This window comes from Diachasma alloeum, unplaced genomic scaffold, assembly GCF_001412515.2.
Source record: "Diachasma alloeum isolate Michigan unplaced genomic scaffold, Dall2.0 Dall_scaffold_00211, whole genome shotgun sequence".
Classification (NCBI taxonomy): Eukaryota; Metazoa; Arthropoda; class Insecta; order Hymenoptera; family Braconidae; genus Diachasma; species Diachasma alloeum.
Window position 1 is genome coordinate 1,076,804 of NW_021680376.1, and position 23,279 is coordinate 1,100,082.

The 23,279-nt window shown below is 38.4% G+C and overlaps 1 protein-coding gene across 1 annotated transcript in view; it reads left to right on the forward strand.

Annotated features, from left to right (window-relative positions):
- Positions 1-23,036, forward strand: part of LOC107036850 (eukaryotic translation initiation factor 5B) — a 75,899-nt gene extending 52,863 nt beyond the window's left edge. Inside the window, exons 12-13 of the mRNA XM_015255063.2 lie at positions 7,813-7,974; positions 22,024-23,036. Of these exons, the coding sequence (XP_015110549.1) occupies positions 7,813-7,974; positions 22,024-22,131 (270 nt within the window). The 3' untranslated portion in view covers positions 22,132-23,036. The remainder of the gene's footprint in view (positions 1-7,812; positions 7,975-22,023) is intronic.
- The last annotated feature ends 243 nt before the right edge of the window (positions 23,037-23,279 follow it).

Consider the following 23,279-nt stretch of genomic DNA (forward strand, 5'->3'; position numbering starts at 1 on the left):
ATTTTCCGCATTTATTTTCTCGATGTCTAGTTCCGGTTGCGGGTTTGAAATTTCGTCGGATGGATGAATACATATTTCTCCAATGATGGAGGAAAAGAAAAAATTTTTTTTGAATCTTTTTTCAAATTCACTTGGCACCCTTAAAATCCTCCAGAATAAGGGTTACAGGGGTCAGAATAAGGGTCACGAGGATCAGGTGAAGGTTTGCTAGGGTCAAATTAAGCTTCACAAGGGCCAGATTAAGGGTCTCAAGGGTCAGATTAGGGGTCACAAGGATCAGATCAAGGGTTATATGGATGATATTATGATATAAATATTTATCAGTAGATTCACTAATCAGTGAATACAAGGAATTGCTGATGAATGTGAATGGAGTTCCACTCGTCCAAAAAACTCCCAATCTCTCACTTCCCCCCATTTTCAATCCAATCCCCCTCTCCTCAATCCTATAAATTTTGCATGAAAAAAAAAAATGAAATAAATCTCATGACCCTCCACATCCCTTTCCTCCTCGCGTGGGTTTGAAAATATTTCTTCCTAAACGCTCCTCACGGCCACGTGGGACGAGGTGACTCGGGAGCGAATATTCTCAAACCGCTGGAGGTTTGAAGAAGGTGGACGGAGGCAGGACGTGAAGTAAAATCAGAAAAAATAAATAAATAAAGAATTATACGGAGAATCCTGACTCTTTCCTCGAAGGAACTCAGCAATACAAGGTCGACGTTTCCTCTTCATCTCTCGAACCCTTCCACTCCCCCTCCCCTCGCCCTCCCCCCTCACTCATTTCATTCTTTTCTCTCCGTCTTTCTCCATCTTTCTTGACTCGAATCACCTGTCCGAGCCGAATGGCGAGGAAGAGGGATAAAAAAAATATTGAAAAAGTAAAGAAGAAAAATAGCCTGAGACAAACGGCCCATCGATTTGCCCCCCGCTGAGGTGCCCAGTTGTCTCATCAACCTCGCCTGTTAACTCAAAACACGGATCGGCAATAATCATTGCTTCAGTAATGTTAAAAGATGTTTGGCTTTGATTAATTGAGGTTCATTAGTTTTTATTGAAACTTGAAAATAGCTTTAATTTTCAATTCATTAGTAATTATACATTTTGGAATTTGATTTTGATACGGGAGTTCAGCTTAAATTGAGTGAAATTCAATCATTTTTATGGGAACATGAGAATAACTTGAATTTCCAATTGACTATTCAACGATTATAAATTTCTGAATAGGATTTTTGCATTGATTACATAATAGTCAATTTTTCAGAGTCACTGGGAATTTATAAAATATCATAATGGCTAATGTAGAAGTTTAGCTTAAATTGACTAAAATTCGTTTATTTTTATTGAAACTTGAAAATAACTTCAATTTTCAATTGACTATTAAATAACAAATTCGAAATTTCTGTATTTGTTTTTTTTAGATTAATGAAATATTCGTTAATCTTTCGATGTCGATTAGTGAATTATGAAATATCGTAATAAATAATGGAGAAATTTAGCTTAAATTGAGTGAAATTAATAAATTCGAAATTTCTGTATTTGTTTTTTAAACTACTCAAATATTCGTCAATCTTTCAATGTCGATTAGTCATTTATGAAATATCATAACGAATAATTTATACGAATAATTTAATTTATACTATTGACCAATTTTCAGTGAATATCTCGGAATCCCAGGGAGATATCAAAATTGTTGTTATAACCTTTTTTGTAGAGCCGATTGAGAGCTACAATAAATGTCATTACGAAAATGTCGCTATCTCCTTTAGATTCGGAAATATTCCTCAACAACTCAACTGAGAGATTTTGACTTGAACCGATTTACCACTTCGCTACTGGATTTTACATTTCTGAATTAGATTTGTGGATTAATCGATCAATCAATTAATCAATCAATTAATCAATCAATTAATGATTTGTGATTGATGATTAATTGGCTAAAAATGTAATAATTTTAATCCGACATTACGATTTAACCGAACTCTGGCTCAAAATTTCTCGAAGAAAAAAATAATTACAACGAAATCCGAGGGAGAACTATCGTTCCACTTGTAGAGTAGTTATACCCCAATAAATAAACGAGGTTTTTTTCTTCAATGAGAAAAAAATTGTAGTACAAAGAGTCGAAGTGAAGGCGGAAAAATATTTCACCAGCTGCGCAAACTCGAGCCGGGGGGGATTGTAACGCCCGTGGAAACGTGGGCGAAAGGGGATTGATCCTGAATGAAGTCCATTCATGAGAAAGAAATTGGCTGACGGTGGGGGAAATAGGGGCGGGGAAGGGGGAGATAGAGACGTTTGGGATTGTGGTGCTTGTGTTTGTCCGTTTTATCGGGGGATTGAGGTGACGAATGGATGATTGAAAAAAATTTGTCTAATTTTTTTTTTCGACAAAGTGGGGATGTGATTGAATTCTGCATTAATAATGTTTTTTTCTCGCGTTGGGGCAACAAAATATGGTCTAAAAAGTTGAAATATGCTTTTTTCCTCATTTTTTTTAGAAATTTTCATGCGAAGGATCAATTGAATTTCATGATTTTTTTCATGAATATAGACTTTAGTAAGCTCTATTCATTGACACCAATTTACATTCAATTTTTAATACAAATTCGAAAAAACGGATGTTTTCTAAACTCGATTTTTCAACGATCACTCAAAAAATTGTCATCAAAATGGAATTAGTCGTGAGACGTGAAGTTGTTTTATATCGAAATATCTCGAAACTGCTTGACCGCTAATCCTTAATTCTGATTGGTCAATATGTGACACGAAGTTATTCACAAAAAACCACGCGGCATGTTCAAATTCTTCAGTGACATAATGTCAAATTCTTCAGTGAAAAATCGATTTTGGGAAAAATATCAATTTTTTAAATCTGTACGGAAAATCGTATTTTAATTAGTGTAAATGAATGGAGCTTATTAAAGCATATTTCACATGTTGAGTAAAAGAAATAAACCAATGACAACGAGAATTAAAATCACAAAAAATTATATTTCCAACGATTGAAGTATGAAAATAGTGCGAAATAACAATTCGTCACAAGCATTTTGTCGAGATTTCCGTGAGTGCCTGAGGCATTCTGCGTGGGCGAGGTAACTCGTATGGACATCCCGGATGGTTATTGTGGCTTAAAGTCCCATTGGCACCCAGAGACTTGAAATTCATCCGGAGGAGCGGCTGAAAACGATGGGAATGATCGTCAAGTGCTGGAGAGCATCTGGACTCGAGCATTTCGGGATTGTTTTCGGGTATAACTCGAGGTGATCGCGACAGTTCCTCACCTCCTCAAGCGCCTCCTACGTTCATCTTCAGCGAGTCAATGATTTCCACCTGAAGAGTGATTTTTTTTCCGGGCATTTGCGGTAGAAACGCGCGGTTCGCCTCCGTGAATGGCTTCGGCGGCCGATCAATGAACAAATGTTGAGTTAAAAAAAGAAAAGAGTGAAAACTGAACGACTCATCGACACTCCTCGGGCTGCGACGTTTGGCATAGCCCCGGTTAAGCAGACACCGCTCGAGACGGGAACCGGAAGTCTATTTCGGTTGCCCGTACCAATTTAGAAATCCTTTATAGTTTATACCGCCCCTGTCCACGAATACACACAAACCGTGTTCCTAATGTCCATTGGGTTAGTTTTTCATTCTTACGCTCTGGGATTATTGCGTACCGGAGTGTCATGCGCTCACCAATGATGCGGTGAGGAGGTCCGCGGATTCAACGATGATTCAATCCCATCTCTCGTTTGAGTTTATTTTTGTTGTTGCGATATTTGCACGTCATCGGATCGATTGGCTTGTGACGTGTGGTACAGCGGCTATTTTCAGGTGTTAGTTTGCACTTTTTTAAATTTATTTTCATAAATCGAGAAAAAATAATCGATATCTCGCAGTTTTATTATTTCGAGAATACCGCATCAGCTCCTTTAGTACTACGGAACAAACATTGATTATTATCATAAATCTATAAAAAATGATCGATGTCGCAGTTTGATTATTTCGAGAAAACCGCATCAGCTACTTTAGTACTAAAAAACAAGCATCGATTATTTTCATAAATCGAGGAAAAATGATCGATATGTCGCAGTTTGATTATTTCGAGAATACCGCATCAGCTCCTTTAGTAATACGAGACCGAACGCGCGCTACGGCGCCCTGTAATTCAGTAGTGAATCGGTAAACCGGGTTAAGTCGATTTTGACTATTGGCCAGTTTTTGACGAATATCTCGGAATCTAAAAGAGATAGAAATTTTTTTGTCATGACCTTTTTTGTAGAGCCAATTGAGGGTTACAAAAAAGGTCATGGGAAAATTCTGCCATCTCTCTTAGATTCCGAGATATTCATCAAAAACTGACCTAAAGTCAAAATCGACTTAACCCGGTTGACCGCTTCGCTACTGAATTGTAACAATTATAATTGAAAATCTCAAAATTAAATTAATCATGAATTAAATTTGCCGCCTGAGACGACTGGAACCAATGGGGAATAAGCGTGACAGACCTGCGAGATATCGATAGTTATCGACTTTAAGTGTATGTTCTTTTTAGAATAGGAAAGGATTGTCCAGGGCCAAAAGAAATAAGTCATTATTTGAGTGGCAGAAGAACTTTAATAATGGTCATACGACAGAAAATTTGAATGGAACAGTCTGAGGATGGAGAGTGAGAGAAAAAAAATGGCCCGAGGAATGGAATACGAGAGACCAGTGGTAATAAGGTTCGAAGGCAAAAGTCTCGTCCTTTGTGCCTCCACTATATGGGTTTCTTACAAAAACCGTTCTCTCTGGGGGTGTTTGATTTGAGGCTGGAGGGTCCCCGGGGTTCACTGGATAGGTATAACTTTCATACTTGGGCCTTAGCACCTTTATCACCCCCCCCTGGGTTCATTCTCTCGCTGTGACAAAACAAATTTACAGCCGAATTTCCAAGCGGGACCCCTGCCAAGTCTGTATTCTCAGCATCTCCGGTTATTCTCTTTCTCTTCGGCTCCATTATTATTCGCGCTCCTCTCGTTTTATTATTTCACCTTTGGAAGTCGTCAGGCTAGATCTGATATTTCCAAGTGGATATTGTTTTTCGCTAGTCGCTGAATTTATCGTGAATGGGCCAGTGAATTTTTTAAGTGAGAATGCACTCGAAAAATTAGTGTATTCAAGACGTGCTGATTAAATCGATGGACACACATCTTAATGTCTTCATTTGAAGCACAAAAATTATTTAAATGTGAAGACACAAACGTCTTGAATAATGGGTTAAGTGTCTTAATTCCAAACAGTATTTGTCTAGTTGTAAATTCAATTCAAAATTTTTTTTTCTATAAATCTAGTGCGGCAGAACGGGCCCTCCATTGCAGGGCCACGACATTAATCCTTCGGATTAATGATCTAACAGATTTGGTAATACGAGAGAAGAAGCGTGTATCATGTATTTAAATTTCCGGAGTTTGTCGGTGGGCCTGGCCCACGTGTCGGCTGTAAAAGTACATAGAAAATCATGGGTTAGTGATGAACAAAGACAGAGAGAGGGAGCGTGTGGGCCCAGCCACAGACTCCTTATTGAAGCGAAATGTGTAGGCTGACGAGAAGTTCCACTCTTTTCACGTGTTTATTCCACTCCTTCCCATTTATTCCCACTTCCAGCGTTTTTCACCTCTGCCTCTCGTTGCACGAGGCGGATCGTCGATTTTTATCCTCGCTATATATATTTTTTGCGGAGGAATCATATGCATTGGGAGGGCATGTAATTCAGGAGCGAAGTGGTAAAGTGGTACAAGTCAATTTTGACTATTGATCAATTTTCAATGAATATCTCGGAATCTCAGGGAGATAGCAAGATTTTTGTTATAACCTTTTTTGTAGAGCCGATTGAGAGCTACAACAAATGTTGTTACGAAAATTTCGCTATCTCCCTTAGATTCGGAAATATTCCTCAAAAACTCAACTGGGGGATAAGTCGACTTGAACTGTTTTACCATTTCGCTACTGAATTTAAATGAAGGAGAGAAAAATTATTGCAAGGGGATGGATAAATGATTTTGAGAAATGTTCGGAAAGACGAGGTGATTGACAGGTGTGGCCGCCACCATCTTGCTTGGGCACCCCTCCCTATGCCGCTAGGGTTTTTAAAGATGGCGATTTCCTCACCTCGCATTTTTAAACATTTTTTAAAATTATTTGTCGTGCTCAGATCACCCTCAACTCACGTCATCCTGTTTCTGTAAAGGGAACAATTGTTTTAAGCGATCCTTCAGATTTTTCCATCGTCTCTTGGCTGAAAATTTATGCCGCAAAGATTTCCCCGCACGTCAGTAGCTTTTTCTGCTACTTCCAAAGGCTCTTAAGCCATTCTCTTTACCATAATTTAATTAATTAGTAAAATTCATGCTCAATTCGCGAAGATTTCTCATCAATTGAGTCTAGTTCTCGGAATTGTGCGAGAATATCTTATTCCCTCCCTTGAGAATATCTAAGTATATTTACATTCAACCATTTTCAATCATCAAATTTGTCAATTAAATCGCCTGAGAAAAATTGGAAGACAATCGTGGATATTCAGCGTCATTAAAATTACTTTTTGCACAGAATTATTATTTTTTGTAACATTCGTTGCATTCAAGCATTCCCCCGTGGAAAAATATATAATAAATATACATAATATAGTCCAATTCCACATATAAAATACATAATTTTCAGAATAAATATTTTTCCGTATGTGTTTCACTGAAGAAAAAATAGCCAAAGTACTTGGATATCCTCAAGAAAAAAAATCATATCTCCGATTAAGTCATACACAGCATACACCGAGAGTATAATTACACTTCCTCAAAGCGATGAGATAAAACCCCCTGGAACGATCCTGAAACACGTTAGTGTGGAATTTGTTGGGCGTGTCCTGCTGGTCGCGAACAAGACACACTGACTAAGAGGTGGGTAGATATCTCTGCCCCCGTAGAAGAACACACACCCCGGGGTATGTGTGCAAATTTTTGGTGTACAATGCATCTGTGATGGTGGACGGCTACTCGCCTTCTTCATCGGCCCTTTGACACCCACACGACTTGATCTCCACCTCTGATTAAAAACCAGTCAAATCAATTTGTTAACACTGTACTCCATCATTCTTGCGATAACATCTTCACTTTTTAGGCATCAGTTTGACAATTTGGGGATAATAATTTAGATGAAATTGGGGAAATTATTGCGGTGCACGAATTAAATTTGCAGTCGATTCGTTATTTGTTATTTTAAGAAACATTATTAGGGGAGGGTGGGGCAAAACGGTCCCCCTTCAATTGTCAATAACTTGTGAATGACATTGTGAAAATTCCCAGTTTCAACTTCATTTTGAAGATAATTTTTCATTCTTCAAAACGAGCTCTAACTCATCCCAATCGGATTATTGAATCGGAAAATATTGACGATTGAAGGGGGGCCGTTTTGCCCCATCCTCCCCTACTAAAAATATATTTTTTCGAGTTGAATATAACCAAAGGGAGAAAGCTAAATTGTTGTCAAGACCTTTTTTGTAGCACTCAATTTCCTATAAAAGAAAGGTTATCACGAAAATTTTGTTATCTCCTTTGGATTCGGAGATATTCTTCAAAAGCTCAACTAAGAGATAAGTCGACTTAAACCGTTTTACCACTTCACTGCTGATTTCATCTTGAGCTGCTCAACGTTCACATGACTTCGATAATAAAATGTTAATTCGTATGTACAACTCTATCAATTATTTCAACTAATTAATTTGTCTCTCGCCTCTAACAATCTTCATTCTCTAATTCTCATTCAATTCATTTTTTTTTTTTGCAGTTTGTTGACCTGGGTGTGGTAACGAGTGTTGAGTACAACCACAAGGCCGTCGAGTCGGCGCGAAAGGGCCAGGAGGTGTGCGTGAAAATTGAGCCGGTGCCTGGTGAAGCACCCAAGATGTTTGGACGACACTTTGACGAGAAAGATATGATTATCAGCAAGGTGAGTTTTTTCATGTTCATTAGTATTCAAAAATGGCATTGCGAGTGAGAAGATGCAGACGAAATTCTCATGTCGTCAATTTTAAATATCTTAAATGAGAAATAGATTGAGATTAAGATTCATTTATCGCTTCCACTGCAGAGCTTTACAGTTTTTACAGTATAAATTAGAAATAATTTATTTATTGCTCATTTATTTGTTCTAATCTATTTAAATATTTTAAAAGCAATTTTTAATACCTGTGAAGGGTCATTGTCTCCCACTTTTGTTGCATCATCGATTTTGCGCAGCCACATGGCGGTAATATTCCCCCCCCGACGTTAATTATCCAATTAGCTGAGTACGTGTGTGGGTTTGGAATAGAACTTCCTGCGCGCATCGAGGGGATTCAGCCCCTCTCGGTGCCCGAGCCAACCCCATTCATCGATCCGCCTCATTCACAAATACTCACCCTCGTTCCTGTCTTACAACTCATTGATACCCGCTCCCCTCCAGCCATTTTGCATTCACTTTTTTCATCATTCTTTCATTGATAAAATTGTGATGCCACTGGAGTGGCTGGTGGTTTGATTGATGAGCGTGGAAATTGCCAGATGTTATCAGGGTTGATAAAAATTTTTTAAAAGAAAGAAATCACTTGATTTTACTCTCATCCACTCGAGAATCTTAATTTTGCCGAAAATTATAAATCAGAAATTGATTTAAGGGGAGACTACTGTGAGTTTTAAAAGTCGTGGGCTATTGGAGTGAGACTTTTCATACGTTGAAGATTGATTATATAGATCTGAAAACGAATAGTTAGTAGTTATCAGTACTGATAAAACCAACGGAAGTGACGGAAACTCTTTTCAGTCATCATCTATTCAATTAAATTGATAGAATTCTCATCTCATTTTTAATTATTCAATTTCATCCGTCAGGAGGCGACGTGAATAATTAATTGGGGGGACTTAATCTGATGGAAACGAATTAACTTCTCGGTTTCACGAACGATAATCCGATAATGATGGTTTATAAATATCATTTCCGCTCGTGGAATTGAATGGAGAATCTTGAATTATTCATTTGCATTCCTGAAAATTAATGAAAATCGTTGATTAGACAGTTTATTCCATTATTTGGGACGTAACAGTGTGAGCTGTGGAACGATATTTCCAATCATTATCTATATTAAATAATAATCATTATAAAAATTCGGATGTGACATTAAAGTAAATAAAATTAAAATAAAACAAAATAATCAAAACAAAAAGGCCATTTCCACTTGAAATTTAGTAATAAAAGTAAATCAAGTCGTTTATTAATAGAAAACAGTTGAGAATTAGACTAAAATTAAATTAATTTGAAACTCCAAAAAAAGAACTATTCTCAGAATTTAACTTCAATTTTATGAATAACGATTAACTAAATTTCAAAATTGAAATCCACCATTCGGTCTATCCTCTCTAGAATTATAAATAAAAAATTAATTTAAAACTCCAAAGAAAAAAAATCATTCTCAGAGTTCAATTTAAATTTTATGAATAAAAATGAACGAAATCTCAAAACTCTCAATTCCTCTTCAATTTCATGAATATAAATATTCAATTTCAAAATTGAAATCCACCATTTGCTCTGTCCTGTTTAGAATTATAAATAAAAAATTAATTTAAAACTCCAAAGGAAAAAATGATTCTCAGAATTTAACTTCAATTCTACGAATAATAATGAACTAAATCTCAAGACCAAGGGTCTTATAAATTAATAAAAATCATTTGGGCCATAACAGTATCAGTTGTGAAACGATAATTCGAATAATTATCCATTCAATTTAATTATAGCTCTGGAATGAGTGAGCCCATCGAAGTTTTCGTTGAAATAAGTAAATAGCCCTCTTACGTCGGATGGTCTTCGAGCTCGTTGATTTTCCAGGCACCCACGCCTTCCGCGCCCGCATCCGGTCGCCTGGTATATCCCGAGTCACGCGAGTTATGCCGCAGCAATGCCGCGTTTCTATTCCCCCCCTCTTCCTCTCCATCCTCCATCCGCCTTTATCCCACGCCTCAAACAAAAATCATTTCCACTTCAAATTTAGAAATGAAAATTGATCGAGTCGTAAAGTTTAAGTCCCTGGCCAACTGGAGAGCCAGGGAAATTTCCGTTTCCGTTTGATGTTAAATAATACTTTTGAATTCGTTGGCTCCCCAGATGTTGAACAATAAAAGATAATGTTGATGTTAAAAATAAATTGATTCCATCCAGAATTAGAATCGCTCAAGAAGTTCTTACATTTTTTATGAAGTCTGGAGACCATTCGATTAAGAATAAATAATAATAAAATAATAATGATGAAATAATCCAAAGACTCTAAACAAGAACCATCTTCATTTAGAATTCATGAATGAAACGATTCAATTTTTGCTGGAAAAATTTTTGCTCAATACTGTCTAAAATTATTTTAAAAAAACAAATTCGAAATTCCAAAGAAAAGACCAAATTCCCGATTTCAACTTCAATTTTACGAACAAAAATTAACTAAACCTCAAACTTCAATTCACGCTCTCAAGAATTCCCCATAATAATAAAAATAAAAGTTCCCCATAATAAAAAGAGCAAAATTCTCTTGAAATTTCGTAATAAAAACGAATAAATGAGAACTTTTCCACTTGAAATTTGTGAATAAACCGATCCAATTTCTACGTAAAAATCCCCTCAGATATTAAATAAAACCTCCCCCCCCCCAAGAGTAATTCCAACCATTCAATTGAAAGTTAATAATCCCCCATTTGCTCAATACTGTCTAAAATTAAAAAAAAAAATTGATTCAAAATTCCAAAGAAAAGAACAAATTCCCCATTTCAACTTCAATTTTATGAATGAAAATGAACTAAACCTCAAACTTCAATCCACGCTCTCAAGCCATCAACTAATAAAAATCAGTAGCGAAGTGGTAAACCGGTTTAATTCCACTTATCTCCCAGTTGAGTTTTTGAGGAATATTTCCGAATCTAACGGAGATAGCGAAATTTTCGTAATGACATTTGTTACAGCTCTCAATCGGCCCTACAAAAAAGGTTCCACCAAAAATTTAGCTATCTCCCTTAGATTCCGAGATATTCACTGAAAACTGGCCAATAGTCAAAATTGACTTATACAGTTTTACACTTCGCTACTGAAATAAAAATTCCCCATAATGAAAAACCAAAAATTCTCTTAAAATTTCCCAATAAAACTCGAAACAAGAGCCTTTAAGAACCCCCAGACTCGGACCTAAGCCTCATCCACCCCGAGAATAGCTCCAACCGTTCAATTGAAAGTTAAAAAATGGCCCATTCGCCCAATACCGTCTAAAATTATATGCAGACCACGTTGGGCCGTGCGATGTGGTCAGCAATGTCGAAATAGTGAAACATTCGACCACCGTCGGATCACGTCTGTGCGCATTGCATAACGCCTCCACCATTTCCCCTCCCCCAGATATTATTGCACCGGAATAAAAAAAAGGGGCGGGAGGGGAAGCGAGAGGGGCCTCAGCCTCTTCCGCCCCCCGTTGTCCATTTCCCCTGTCACACCTCGTCATTCGTCACTCGATCATTCAGTGTGACTAGTCGCACTTGGAGGCCACCACTGCAGCCATAAAACTGCACCAGAATAATGCACCTCTGTGAATCACGACTGCAGCACTGGGGAGCCAGTGGATTCTCAAAACAGTTGCCAGAATGACGATGTAACAACAATCTGGTTTATTCGAACTAGAACTGTCCGCTGAACAAAGACAGAGTGATTTAGGCTGAGCTGAGGGACGAACAAGTAGACCTGGCACACGTCTGCCCATTCATATGTTACATTTACTCAATTATTAAGTATTGGATACACTGCTGGCATGCGGTGCGTTTCAATTTGAAATGCAACATTGGAGGTGCGAGTGAGCGATTGCTGAGTTGACATGCGCGGAAGGAATGTTTATGGACGTCCGCATGAAGAGGGACCACTTTGGCACTATTGGAGTTATGTATATTCCCGTAATCTTGATCTGATTCTGAACATTTAGAGCCCAGAATGAACTTGTTAGCGTAAAGAGTGTTGCGATGGGGTTTTTTACTCGTGTGGCGTTGGCCTCCGAGCCGGAGGCGAGGAGTTGCCAACCACACGAGTAAAAAAACCCCATCGCAACAGCCCAGGAACAATATTTTTGGAAAAATCCACTAACAAAATAATTAATTAGCAGATTTTTTCCGCCAGAAGAATTTTTTCCCCAATTTATTGAAACAATAAAAATAGTTTTTTTCGTCTTCAGCATGAAGTTTTCTCATTATGAGTGACAATGAAAGTGACGATTTTTCTTCAGATTCTTTCAAATTGAAGCCTGAATTGATTCATTCATTCCCATCATTCGTTCATAATTTATTTCAATTTCGCATCAAGACTACCGCACAGATCTCGAGCGAATGTGCTTCACAGAGGAAGACGATGTCTTCAAGCTCATGTGTTAACCACGTGTGCACAACTACGGGCTCTCATCGCTCTGCCACAAGGATATGAAAGCTCGTGAATGTGACGAGACACGTTTTTACATTTTTCCCTCATTCCATTTTTTTTTTTTTCACAAAACATCGCAAGAAGTTTCAAAGAACCAGGAAGTGGACGTGACGTCAAGTCGACAGAAAAATGTTGACAGTGTTAATCAGTCTAAATCAAGAAACTCGAGATCGAGTGTAAGAAAAAATACGCTGGGAGGACCGAAGGAATTATTTTAATTAAAACCGGAACGGGGAAATTAAAATTGAAGAGCAGTCGTGTTCAGTTAAGGATAGCCCAGTATCTTTTACAGTTTAGTGCAGACCAGGCTATACTCACTTCAATTATAATTTACTTGGAACAACGTGTGATCGTGTTGATTGAGATAACAGCGTATTTAGTCGGGGGAATAATTTTGAGTTTTGAGTAAACCAACGAATTTCTGGAATTTCTGGAGTTGGCAAACTTTCGGCTAGAGAGAAATCAAATACTCTCATTATTGCGACAAATAAAAGGAACTTCAATTATACAGAAGTTCGATTTCTCCCAATCAAATGTGTCTCAAGAACAGATAACTACACGGAGAGAATTTTTTTAGAAAAATTCTAGTGCTAGCACAGGAAAAGAGGCGCAAAGTGACGGCCAGGAAAAAATTCCAGTGCCGGCACTAGAAATTTTATTGGGGAAAACGTGAATTTTTCCTCGTATTTCTGTGAAAATTTCACAGAAATCCCCAGAAATTTTATTAGAAATACCAAGAAATTTTACTTTAACAGCACTAGAATTTTTCACAGCCCGTGGATTGTAATTTTTTCCAGTACTCGTACTAGAATTTTTCTAGAAAATTTCTCTCCGTGTAGTATTCACTATGAAATCATTTTTATATGAAAATTAACAACCAAACGATAGTTGGTTCAAATAACATTCTCTTGATAAAATGAATTTTCAATTCAATTGCGTGAGAAGAATTTGAAAAAATCATGAGTATTCAGTGTCATTCAAATGAAATTTTGCACAGAATTATCATTTTTTTAAACATTCGTTGTTTAGAAATAAATAATTGAAGTGATTGAAAAATTGATTGTTTGTAAATTATTTATAGATAATGCTCGTGACTTTAAAAAATTGTAATTGTTGAATTACTTCGTCAATCTTAATGAATATAATAAATAAATCAATATAATTTTTATAACGTGTATTGACACATAACGGAAAAAAAAAATGGAGAAAATTAAGAAGATGGATGAATGGGATAAATAATACGCACCGGATGTAACGCACACCCACGTCTACGGCTTGTGAGTTTGCAAATTAATTCGTGTTGCCCTCGTGGCGCCGCCCGCGCTCTCTCATGGCAATCTGCTTAATGGAATTGATATGAGTGTGCGGACACACCTTGTGGCATGTGTGATCGAACGATCGAATTCAAATTAATTGCTCTATTTTCCTCGGATTGGTGGAGGAATGGGGAATAACGCGGTAATTCCGTCGAATAATTTTTAACTCTTCTATTTTATCCGGTACTGACGCGAGAAATGTAATAAATCATTGGCCCATTCTTTCAACAACAAAAAGCAGAAAAAAACAAAAAGAAATTTAGATTTTTTGGGGGAGAATTCATAGAATAATTGAAAACATGAGATTTTTATTAATAATTTATTTACAAATTCAACCGAAAACCCATTTTATCTGTCAAATTTGAGAGGAATGTCAGCAAAACAATCATTTTTTGATTATTTTATCGCTTAAACTGTCAACATTTTATTTTAATTTTCATTTTAAAGAGTTGCAGACATCCTGAAAATAAAAAACAAAAAAAAATTAAAAAATTGAAAAATCGCCACGATTTTTTCTATTTTCAAAATTCACCTAAAATTTAAGATCTCGTAAAACAAAATTCCTATAATTCAGTAGCGAACTGGTAAAACGGTATAAGTCAATTTTGACTATTGACCAGTTTTTAATAAATATCTCGAAATCTAAGGGAGATGGCAAAATTGTTATGATAACCTTTTTTGTAGAGCCGATTGCGAGCTACAATAAATGTAATTACGATAATTTCGCTATCTTCGTTAGATTCGGAAATATTCCTCAAAAACTCAATTGGGAGATGAGTCGACTTAAACCGGTGTACCACTTCTCTACTGAATTTATTTATTATCTAAAAATTTGTAGAGATATTATTTATTATCTCAAAAAAATTTTCTCATAAAATTCAATTGACTCATTAAAAGGCACTCGAGCACTGAAAATTCTTCTGCATCTCTCCGGTGATTTTTTTTCTCCTCATACTTAAATGAATGAGATTACCGCATCATTCATCCCCTTGGTGGCTGTATCGATCCACCCCTGTACATACTGCAGCGTATTTCATTGAGGAAACGAGGGAGAGAAACGCGTGTGCTCCATTGAGCCGTTGGAAACAGTCGGAAAGTCCCTCAAGAGAATGAAACCAGGGCATCCGGGCTTGGCCGCGCACCCTCCCACCCTTGATGCGCCCATTCACCCCTGCGGGTTCGTCGCTCCACTTTTCACTTGGCTCTCACAGCCCTCCCCATTCACTCGCTTTTTCCTTCAGAAAATCCGTTATCACTTCTGGCTGAATTATTCAGGACTCTTTCATTTTTAAGGCGACTATCGTGTTCTCCATCTTTGCTCACGTGGGTTGTTGATTTTTACAGGGAAAATGCTCCATAATTGACGATTCATTCTCTATTTTTCACCTTTGGAATATTATTTCATTCAGGAATCTCAATATTTTGGGAAAAAAACGGTTTTTCCCTAAACGGTTTCAGTCGACTTATCTCCAAGTTGAGTTTTTGAGGAATATTTCCGAATCTAAGGGAGATAGCGAAATTTTCGTAACCACATTTATTGTGGCGCTTAATTGGCTCTACAAAAAAGGTTATAACAAAAATTTTGCTATCTCCCTTGGATTGCGAGATATTCATTGAAAACGTTTTACCAGTTCGTTACTGAACTTGTTCTTCACTTTGAACTTTTTCCATGAATATAGACTTTAATAAGCGCTATTCATTAACACCAGTTGAAATTCACTTTTTCATACAGATTCGAAAAAATTTATATTTTTCCAAAAATCGATTTTTCAACGATCACTCAAAAAATTGTCATCAAAATGGATTTAGTCATGGCTCAAAAAATTGATAACAATTCGTTGTTGAGTTACAGCACATTGTTTATGCAATTTGAATGAGAAAATCGGTTCTAAAAATCAGTAAAAATCTCTGTCTCTATTAAACTCAAGTATCAGTCTATTATGTTGAATCCTTATGCATATTGATTCATGGTCCCGACTAACTTCTGACAGAGCCTGGCTTGAACTCTGGCTAAAACCTGAATAAACCCTGATTAAACCTTGATTGAACCTCGATTAAACCCGGACTGAAAACGAGTTCGAGTCTTGAGAGGGTCTGAATGTACAATTATTTGAAATAATACGCAAAATTTTGATGACATTACAATTGATGATAGTAATATGGCATAAAAAAATAGAAGAGAATAGTGAAATAAGAATTTAAAAAAAGAGAACCCATTGAGAATCAAATTGTTAATTTATTAGCAGCAATTACTCTACTCATTTATTTAAAAAATGCCGTTGTCCCCTTGTTCACACTTTAATTCAAATCATATCATATCACTTACAAAATGAAAAATCCCCATCCACCCCGGATAATACCGGCCATACCCTCGTGGGACTCCCGAATGAATGATGAGCACTCAGCGAAATTGTTTACAATACCTGAGTGTCACGACTGCATTCACTCCAGCCCCCATTAATAAATATCCCGAGAAGAAAAATTGAATGAAGGACGAGTGACGACAGGACTGAAAATAGAGGGTTATTCCGAGCCTCGGGGGATGATACCAGTGTCCTGGGTCGGATATAGCCCCGAGGTCACTCGAACGCGTCCTGGATGGCGGGGTCTTCTTCATTCTGGAATAGGGTCACTGGAACAGCCCCCATTGACGTGATGCCGTTGCCAGGGTGATGGCCCACTGGCCTGTGTCCTCCGTGGGGTTCAATCAACCCCCCCAGCAACATCACGAGCAACTGGGTCAGAACTTCCCCTTCCTTATTCTATTCTCATTCAGGCGCCTCGTGCCAGGAAATTTTTCAGATAAAAATCGGAACACAGACAGTATTTTATTCGGACCAGAAGATATTTTCTTTACTAAAAAAAGCATGGGCATTATCTCGAACGAGTGCAATTGTCTTGCGTAGAATTTTCATGAAGTTTTCACGCCTAACGAACAAAAGAGAATTGAATACTATTCTGTGAAACATGAATAAACGAATCATAATTGTCCAAATAATTTAGGTCAGAGGAAAATAGAATAACTCTACTTTCTTAATATTGCGTTTACTAAGGTTTTCTTCGAACAAAGTTGATTAGAATTAATAGCTAGAATTATGAGATTATCTCACATTTTTGACGTTAAGGATAGGAGAATCTGAATGCAATATAGTGAAAATGATGATCGATTTTTTCACTTTGAACAAATAATATTAATATCCAAATACAAAATTTCTGATATGAATAAAAAGAAGCTGTGACTCAATATTCCGACTGAAGTTTTGATTTTTAATTTGCTGCTGAAAACACGAGATGACAATATTCTAAGCACGGAATTATATTGATGAGATGAACAATAGATTAATTTAATTACCGTGTGAACTGACTAAAAATTGATGACAGCGTGGGCACGCACTTTTACCAGAGTATATCAACAACCATTGAATTCCAGAAATCCAAAAAAAAACATGTGCCATATTTACGGAATCGAAAATGAGAGCTCGAACATAGCGGAGATCTCAAACGAATGGAGAAAATAAGGCGGTTTCCACGAGTGCAATCGTCTTGCGTAGAATTTTCATGAATCCCGCATAACGAACAAAAGGGAATTGAATACTATTCTATGAAACATGAATAAACGAATCATAATTGTCCAAATAATTTAGGTCAGAGGAAAATAGAATAACTCTACTTTCTTAATATTGCGTTTACTGAGGTTTTCTTCGAACAAAGTTGATTAGAATTAATAGCTAGAATTATGAGATTATCTCACATTTTTGACGTTAAGACTAGGAGAATCTGAATGCAATATAGTGATGATCGATTTTTTCACTTCGAACAAATAATATTAATATCGTACGGAATTATATTGATGAGACGAACAACAGATTAATTGAATTACGAGCAAATCATTTATCGTAATACGAAAATTTAAAAGAACTTGTTCCTTTTCTCCCACTGCATCGTCCCCCATACGCATAAAATTTCCATTCAAACTACCACTTCATCTCCCAAGAAGTCTAGCGTGATTGACCCCCCCTCCCATTCATAATAAAATGAAGTTTTGAGAAGACAAAAGCGTGAAGATAGACTTACCACGAAGGCAGGAAGTTAGATATACGCCGGAAGAGTGTAGACAGGTGGTCGCCGGATGTGCATCTTCCTTTTCCGAACGAGGCCCCGCATATTAAGGCCCCGTGACGCCGCTCATGTACCCAAGACTTTATAACAACATTCATACAATGAAAAAAAAATAAGAGAAGAAAAAAAGCGAGCGAGAGAGGGAGAGAGAGAGAGCGGGGGGAAATTAAGAAGTCGTGCGCAGCCGAATGGAACTCATTCCTCATTCCATCAAAAACAAAACCCTGAGACTGAGGGAACGAGAGGAGAGGAGAATTATGTTTCGAGTAATCGCTGCTGGTGATCTTGTCTCTCGCGAGGTGTTGAAATACCCGGTAATTGAATTATATTATGAAGGGGGGCCGGCAAAAATAATAGAGACGTGGAGATGGTGATGGGTTAAGAAGGAAACCGTCTGTCCTCAGCTCTCGCACACGGGGGGGGGGGGGGAGGGGCGGAAGTCTTGACGTTCCCACGGCGATCATTCGTATTCTCGAGTAGTCTCACTCTAATTTCTTCACGGGTTTCGAAAAAACATTTTCGATGGGCAAAGCCGATTGCCGAGTGACAATCCGGGGGATTCATCGGCGATGAGAGATTATCCGGTTGGTCAATATGATGAGTACAAATGCCTTGGGAGATGTCTTGAATGTTGAAATGTTAGTTTGGAATTTTTGACAATTTGGGTTTATGAATTTTGATGGAAATTGTTTGAGACAAGTGCTGGGATGTTTATGCATTGATTCACATCGTTAAATTTATGTTTGTTTGGCGGAAATTGTACTTGTAAAAATTGTTGATAAAAATGAGGGAGGAGAATTAATGAAGAATCGAAACAAGCGGGGAAATTGTTTTCGGTGCAACATAGTCAATAAATTTTAGCTTTTATCTTTTATATGAATTTTCGGGAAATATAGTTACTGAAAAATATCGTACGACATCAATGACTCCACCCAAGGCCACTCGTTCAAGATAAAGCGAATGGTTATCTCCCTGTCTTATCAATTTTTTCTTATCTCTATCTCATTTACACTCGACTTTGCCGCGAATTTTATGAATGAAGAGCACTTCTCCTGGGTTTAGTTATAAATCGAGCAGCTGGTGTGATTATCGATGGGGAAAAAACGAGAGACGAGAGAGAGAGTGAGAGAGAGAGAGAGAGTGAGGGAGGGGGGAAATGGCTGAAGAGAGGAGAGAAATGGTGAGGCAAAGCGTGAAATTGTCAAAGCCGGTTTTTGGTACAGCTTCTGGCGGTGAAGTGAAGGAAAACGGTTCGTGTCCTCCATTCATCGGGGCATTACAACGTAACGCTCTACAACTGTTTCCGTCCCCACCCGCGCCAACGCCGGAGTGCCCGCCGCACACCGGAAGTCCCGTTTCATTCATGAATCGGTCACAATGGTAGTTTTACGGACGCTATTGAGAACGCCGAGTGTCTCACTCCGCTCACCCCTCCGCTGCTCGCCGTGGGTGCAGTTTTTTTTTTCACTCGATTTTTTAATTGTCATCACATTTTTTTCGCACCCCGATTCAAAAGTTACGAATTTCGTTCACGGTAAAGTGAGTCGGCGATATCTAGGCGGATGCAATCGGCATTTTTTTTTCAATTCGAGGACTTCCGTTATTTTTTTTTTTCGTTTGCAGAGGAAAATTCAAAGCGGAGCGGCAAAACGAATTACCGATATTCGAGTAGTTTGACTATTTTTTCTTCTGTGAAATGCCTGAGTTCCCGGATATTTTGCAATGATTTTATTCTTCAAACTTTGCAGGTCTGAAGTTGAACATCGATATTGCACTGTTAGAAAATATTTTTAAAGACTGAAAAAAATTATATCGTCAATTTTTGGAAGAAGATTGACAAAATAATTTAAGGATCTCAATTTTTTTGAAAATCACGAGCATTTTCTTTAAATAATTTTCGTAGATTACCGTACTAAACTGAAAATACTCACTCTTAATCTTGAATCCAGTCTATACCCCACCCACACCCCCATTATTCCCTAGACATCTCCTGAAATTGCCTCCGCAGGACGGAGCATTCGCCCCCTCGAGTGACTTCATATCGCGACAACCCCTAAAATCCTTTCATTCCGCCTTATCGATCCCCCTCCATTACGTAACAAGGGGGCGGTGCATGGTAATATGAAAGAGCTCCTTTCATCCCGAGGTCGAGAGTCAGCTGGAGAATCCACCCCCAGCACCCACGCGTTGGCGTTGGATTCGTTGGTTTTTGTCGAGGAATTCCTGCCCTCCCACACGAAGAGAAAAGTTGGATAAAAATTACCTAGAAAGTCCTGGCAAATTTTGCTGTACGAAAGGTAATCGTTCAGGCACGAAATTCAAGTATATTATTCTTGATTCGAGTGTATAATATACCCAATTCAATTATATTTTGTCAATCATTCACGATCATTCACATTCACTGGGATAATTTTTGATGGAATGAATGATAAATTTGACAGTTCCGGCACAAACTACCTTCATGTTGAGTAAATTTTTCCGAGCCAACGGAGAAAAATTCCCTACTCGTCTCGCACTTTTTCCCCGTTAGTGAAAAAGTACTCTTAACCCTAGTTTGGTCACCTAACGGGAACTTGCGACTCTGGTCACCTCCGCGGGGCTTTGCCGCCGTGTTATTCAGGCTCCAGCGTTGCCGAATTCACTCTACACTGCCCGGGCGCGTTTAACGAGTTTCCAGCAACGTCGCGCAGCGGGCAATTTCATTTAACATGTGAAAAAATTGTTCAACTGTTGGAAATGATTTTTTTCCTTCCAGAATTTGGGATGTAATATTAAAAAAACAATACAAAAATTTTCCAGATACTTTAATTGACGAATTGAAATTTTGACAAGACGAAAAAAACGACACGTTGCGGCAATTCCCTCGCATGGTGACCAATCTAGGGTTAATCGAGTTCTCTCGCCACCATTACTTGACTTGTTCGGTAATTTTTCTCCACCTTTTTTCTCCGTGCAGACACTCTCACACCCCCGTCCAATTTTTTACATCGTCGACTGAACCGATTGAGTCCAACTGGAGCTATTCTGTACTTGTTTAACGACTCATCACGACCCACGTGAGATGGCACAGCTCCAGGAGGCCTTGGGGCGCTAAGAATGGGGCTGACTGTTCTGATACTGAATTTATTGGCGAAAAGAAACATCCTTGGAAGTCGGCTATTGGCTGATTGTGATAACATCCCACGCTTGGAATGACAAGTGAGGGTTATGGGCACCAATGACATTCTGGAATCACCCACGCCACTTGTGACACTCGTGTGGGGTTGGAAATTGAACCCGAGGGGTTGTGAAACTGGGAAAACACGGTCGGTAGGGTTATGGCTGTTTAATAGCTGAGAGACACACAAACACGCGATTTTGTGGTATTACCCGTTCGCTTACGCAATGGCTTTGGGATATTCTTGGAATCCTGTGGGCTGCTATTGGGGGTGCCCACGCGAAGGGGTCGCTAGGGGGTTAGGAAAGGTGGAAGTCTATTCACGCACGAATGAATTTCATAGAGAAACCTAGTTCTATAGACAACAAGTGGGAAATTGCCTTCGTCACAACATAGTCAGTATATTTTTATACTGACTGCGAGGTATTGTAACTTGAATTTAAAAATTCATTGTATTCAGTATTGCTCCAATGGTGATGCCCAACATTACGCCAACATTGCCCCGACATTGGCAGCCAACATTCTCCCGATATTGACTGCCGACATTACCCCAATGTCTTGGGCAAAAAGTGGACTTTCGGCCTGGAAAAACCCAAATACCCCCCCCCCCCTTTGGGCCCGGGTGAAAATCCAAATTTTTCATTTCGACATATCTGACGCCTCGGAGTGTTTCATTGACCTTCCCGCCTACATGGTCCCGACGTTGACAGCCAACATTGCCCCGACGTTGACAGCCAACGTTGTCCCAACGTTGCTAGCCAGCATTCCCCCGACGTTGACAGCCAACATTGCCCCGACGTTGACAGCCAACATTGCCCCAACGTTGGTAGCCAGCATTCCCCCAACGTTGGCAGCCGACATTGCCCCAACGTTAATTTTTTTTTTATTTCAAAAAATTTTTTTTATATTTCAAAAAATCTCGTTCTCTTCATGTTACAGATAAGCAGACAGAGTATAGACGCCTGCAAAGATTACTTCCGGGACGATCTAGTGAAGACCGACTGGCAATTGATGCTAGAACTGAAGAAGCTCTTCCAAATTCTGTAAGCCCTGAAAACCGTGGCCTCCAAGCAATTTTTTTATTCCCGAATAATCATCACGAGTGGATTCACTCAACATGTGAATCTCCAGCCCAACAAGAATAAACAATAAAAAAATAAATAAACTACTGCCTGCACCGCTGAAGGATAAACAAGGGAGCAGAAATGAGGAAATGAGCAAATCGACAGTGTCAGGGCACATCGCGGGGGAATGCAATCATTGCCAATGAATCGACACAATAAAACCGAGAATTGCGTGAACACCTTTGTGACGGCTGACTGAAATTAGTGATTGGTTTCCTCTTAATACCACGTCATCCTCTCTCGACCTTCCTCAGCCGATTCATTCATGTTTTTGCTCTTTTCCATTCAATTCCTTTATTTTCATCAATCACGTTTGCCCCTTGTTCCACGAAGACACGTCACCCCTCATTTTTCCACGTCATACCTATTAATTGTAAATAGCCGAGCCTTAATGGGGATAAGGACAATGAACAATTTTTCATTTACGAGAATAATAATCATGTGAAGATGGTGAGGAAGGTTTAAGAACAATGATTAAGTGCTTTCGTGGTACGAGTGGAGAAGTACGAACAGCTGAGGGGCCTGTGGTACTTAAGGCTTCTGCGTGTTTCGGGGGAAATTTTCCCGATAGATAGATCAGAGTAGATAGGCTACAGCCAGTGGTGAACATAATAAATCATTGTTTGATACGAAATTCAGTCGACTAATTGCATCGATTTATACGTTATTTTTTGTTTTCATTTGTACGGTGGATGTAGAGGGGTGGAAACAATTCGCTGTGATGTATTCTTTAATGTGAAATTTGGTGATAATGGGAGTTTGGTGGATTGTTTCGATCTTTCGTGCATGAGAATAAATTTACTGATTTTATTCATCAGGTTTGGAGCATTTTTGTGTCTTGTTTTTCCCCGGAACGAAACGTTTGGTTTCAGGAGGCATCAGGAGTAGAGGAAAACTTTGCGGTGTGAATTCTCAGCCGAGAGGGGATCGAGAAATCTGAAAGGGGGCTTAAAAAATTTGTTCACTTTTTAGAGGTGGATGAGGTGAGTTGAGGGTGATTTGATGGGGATAAATGCGTGAAAGAAATGTTTGAAAATGCGAGGTGGTGACGCCGCCATCTTTGGAGCCTCT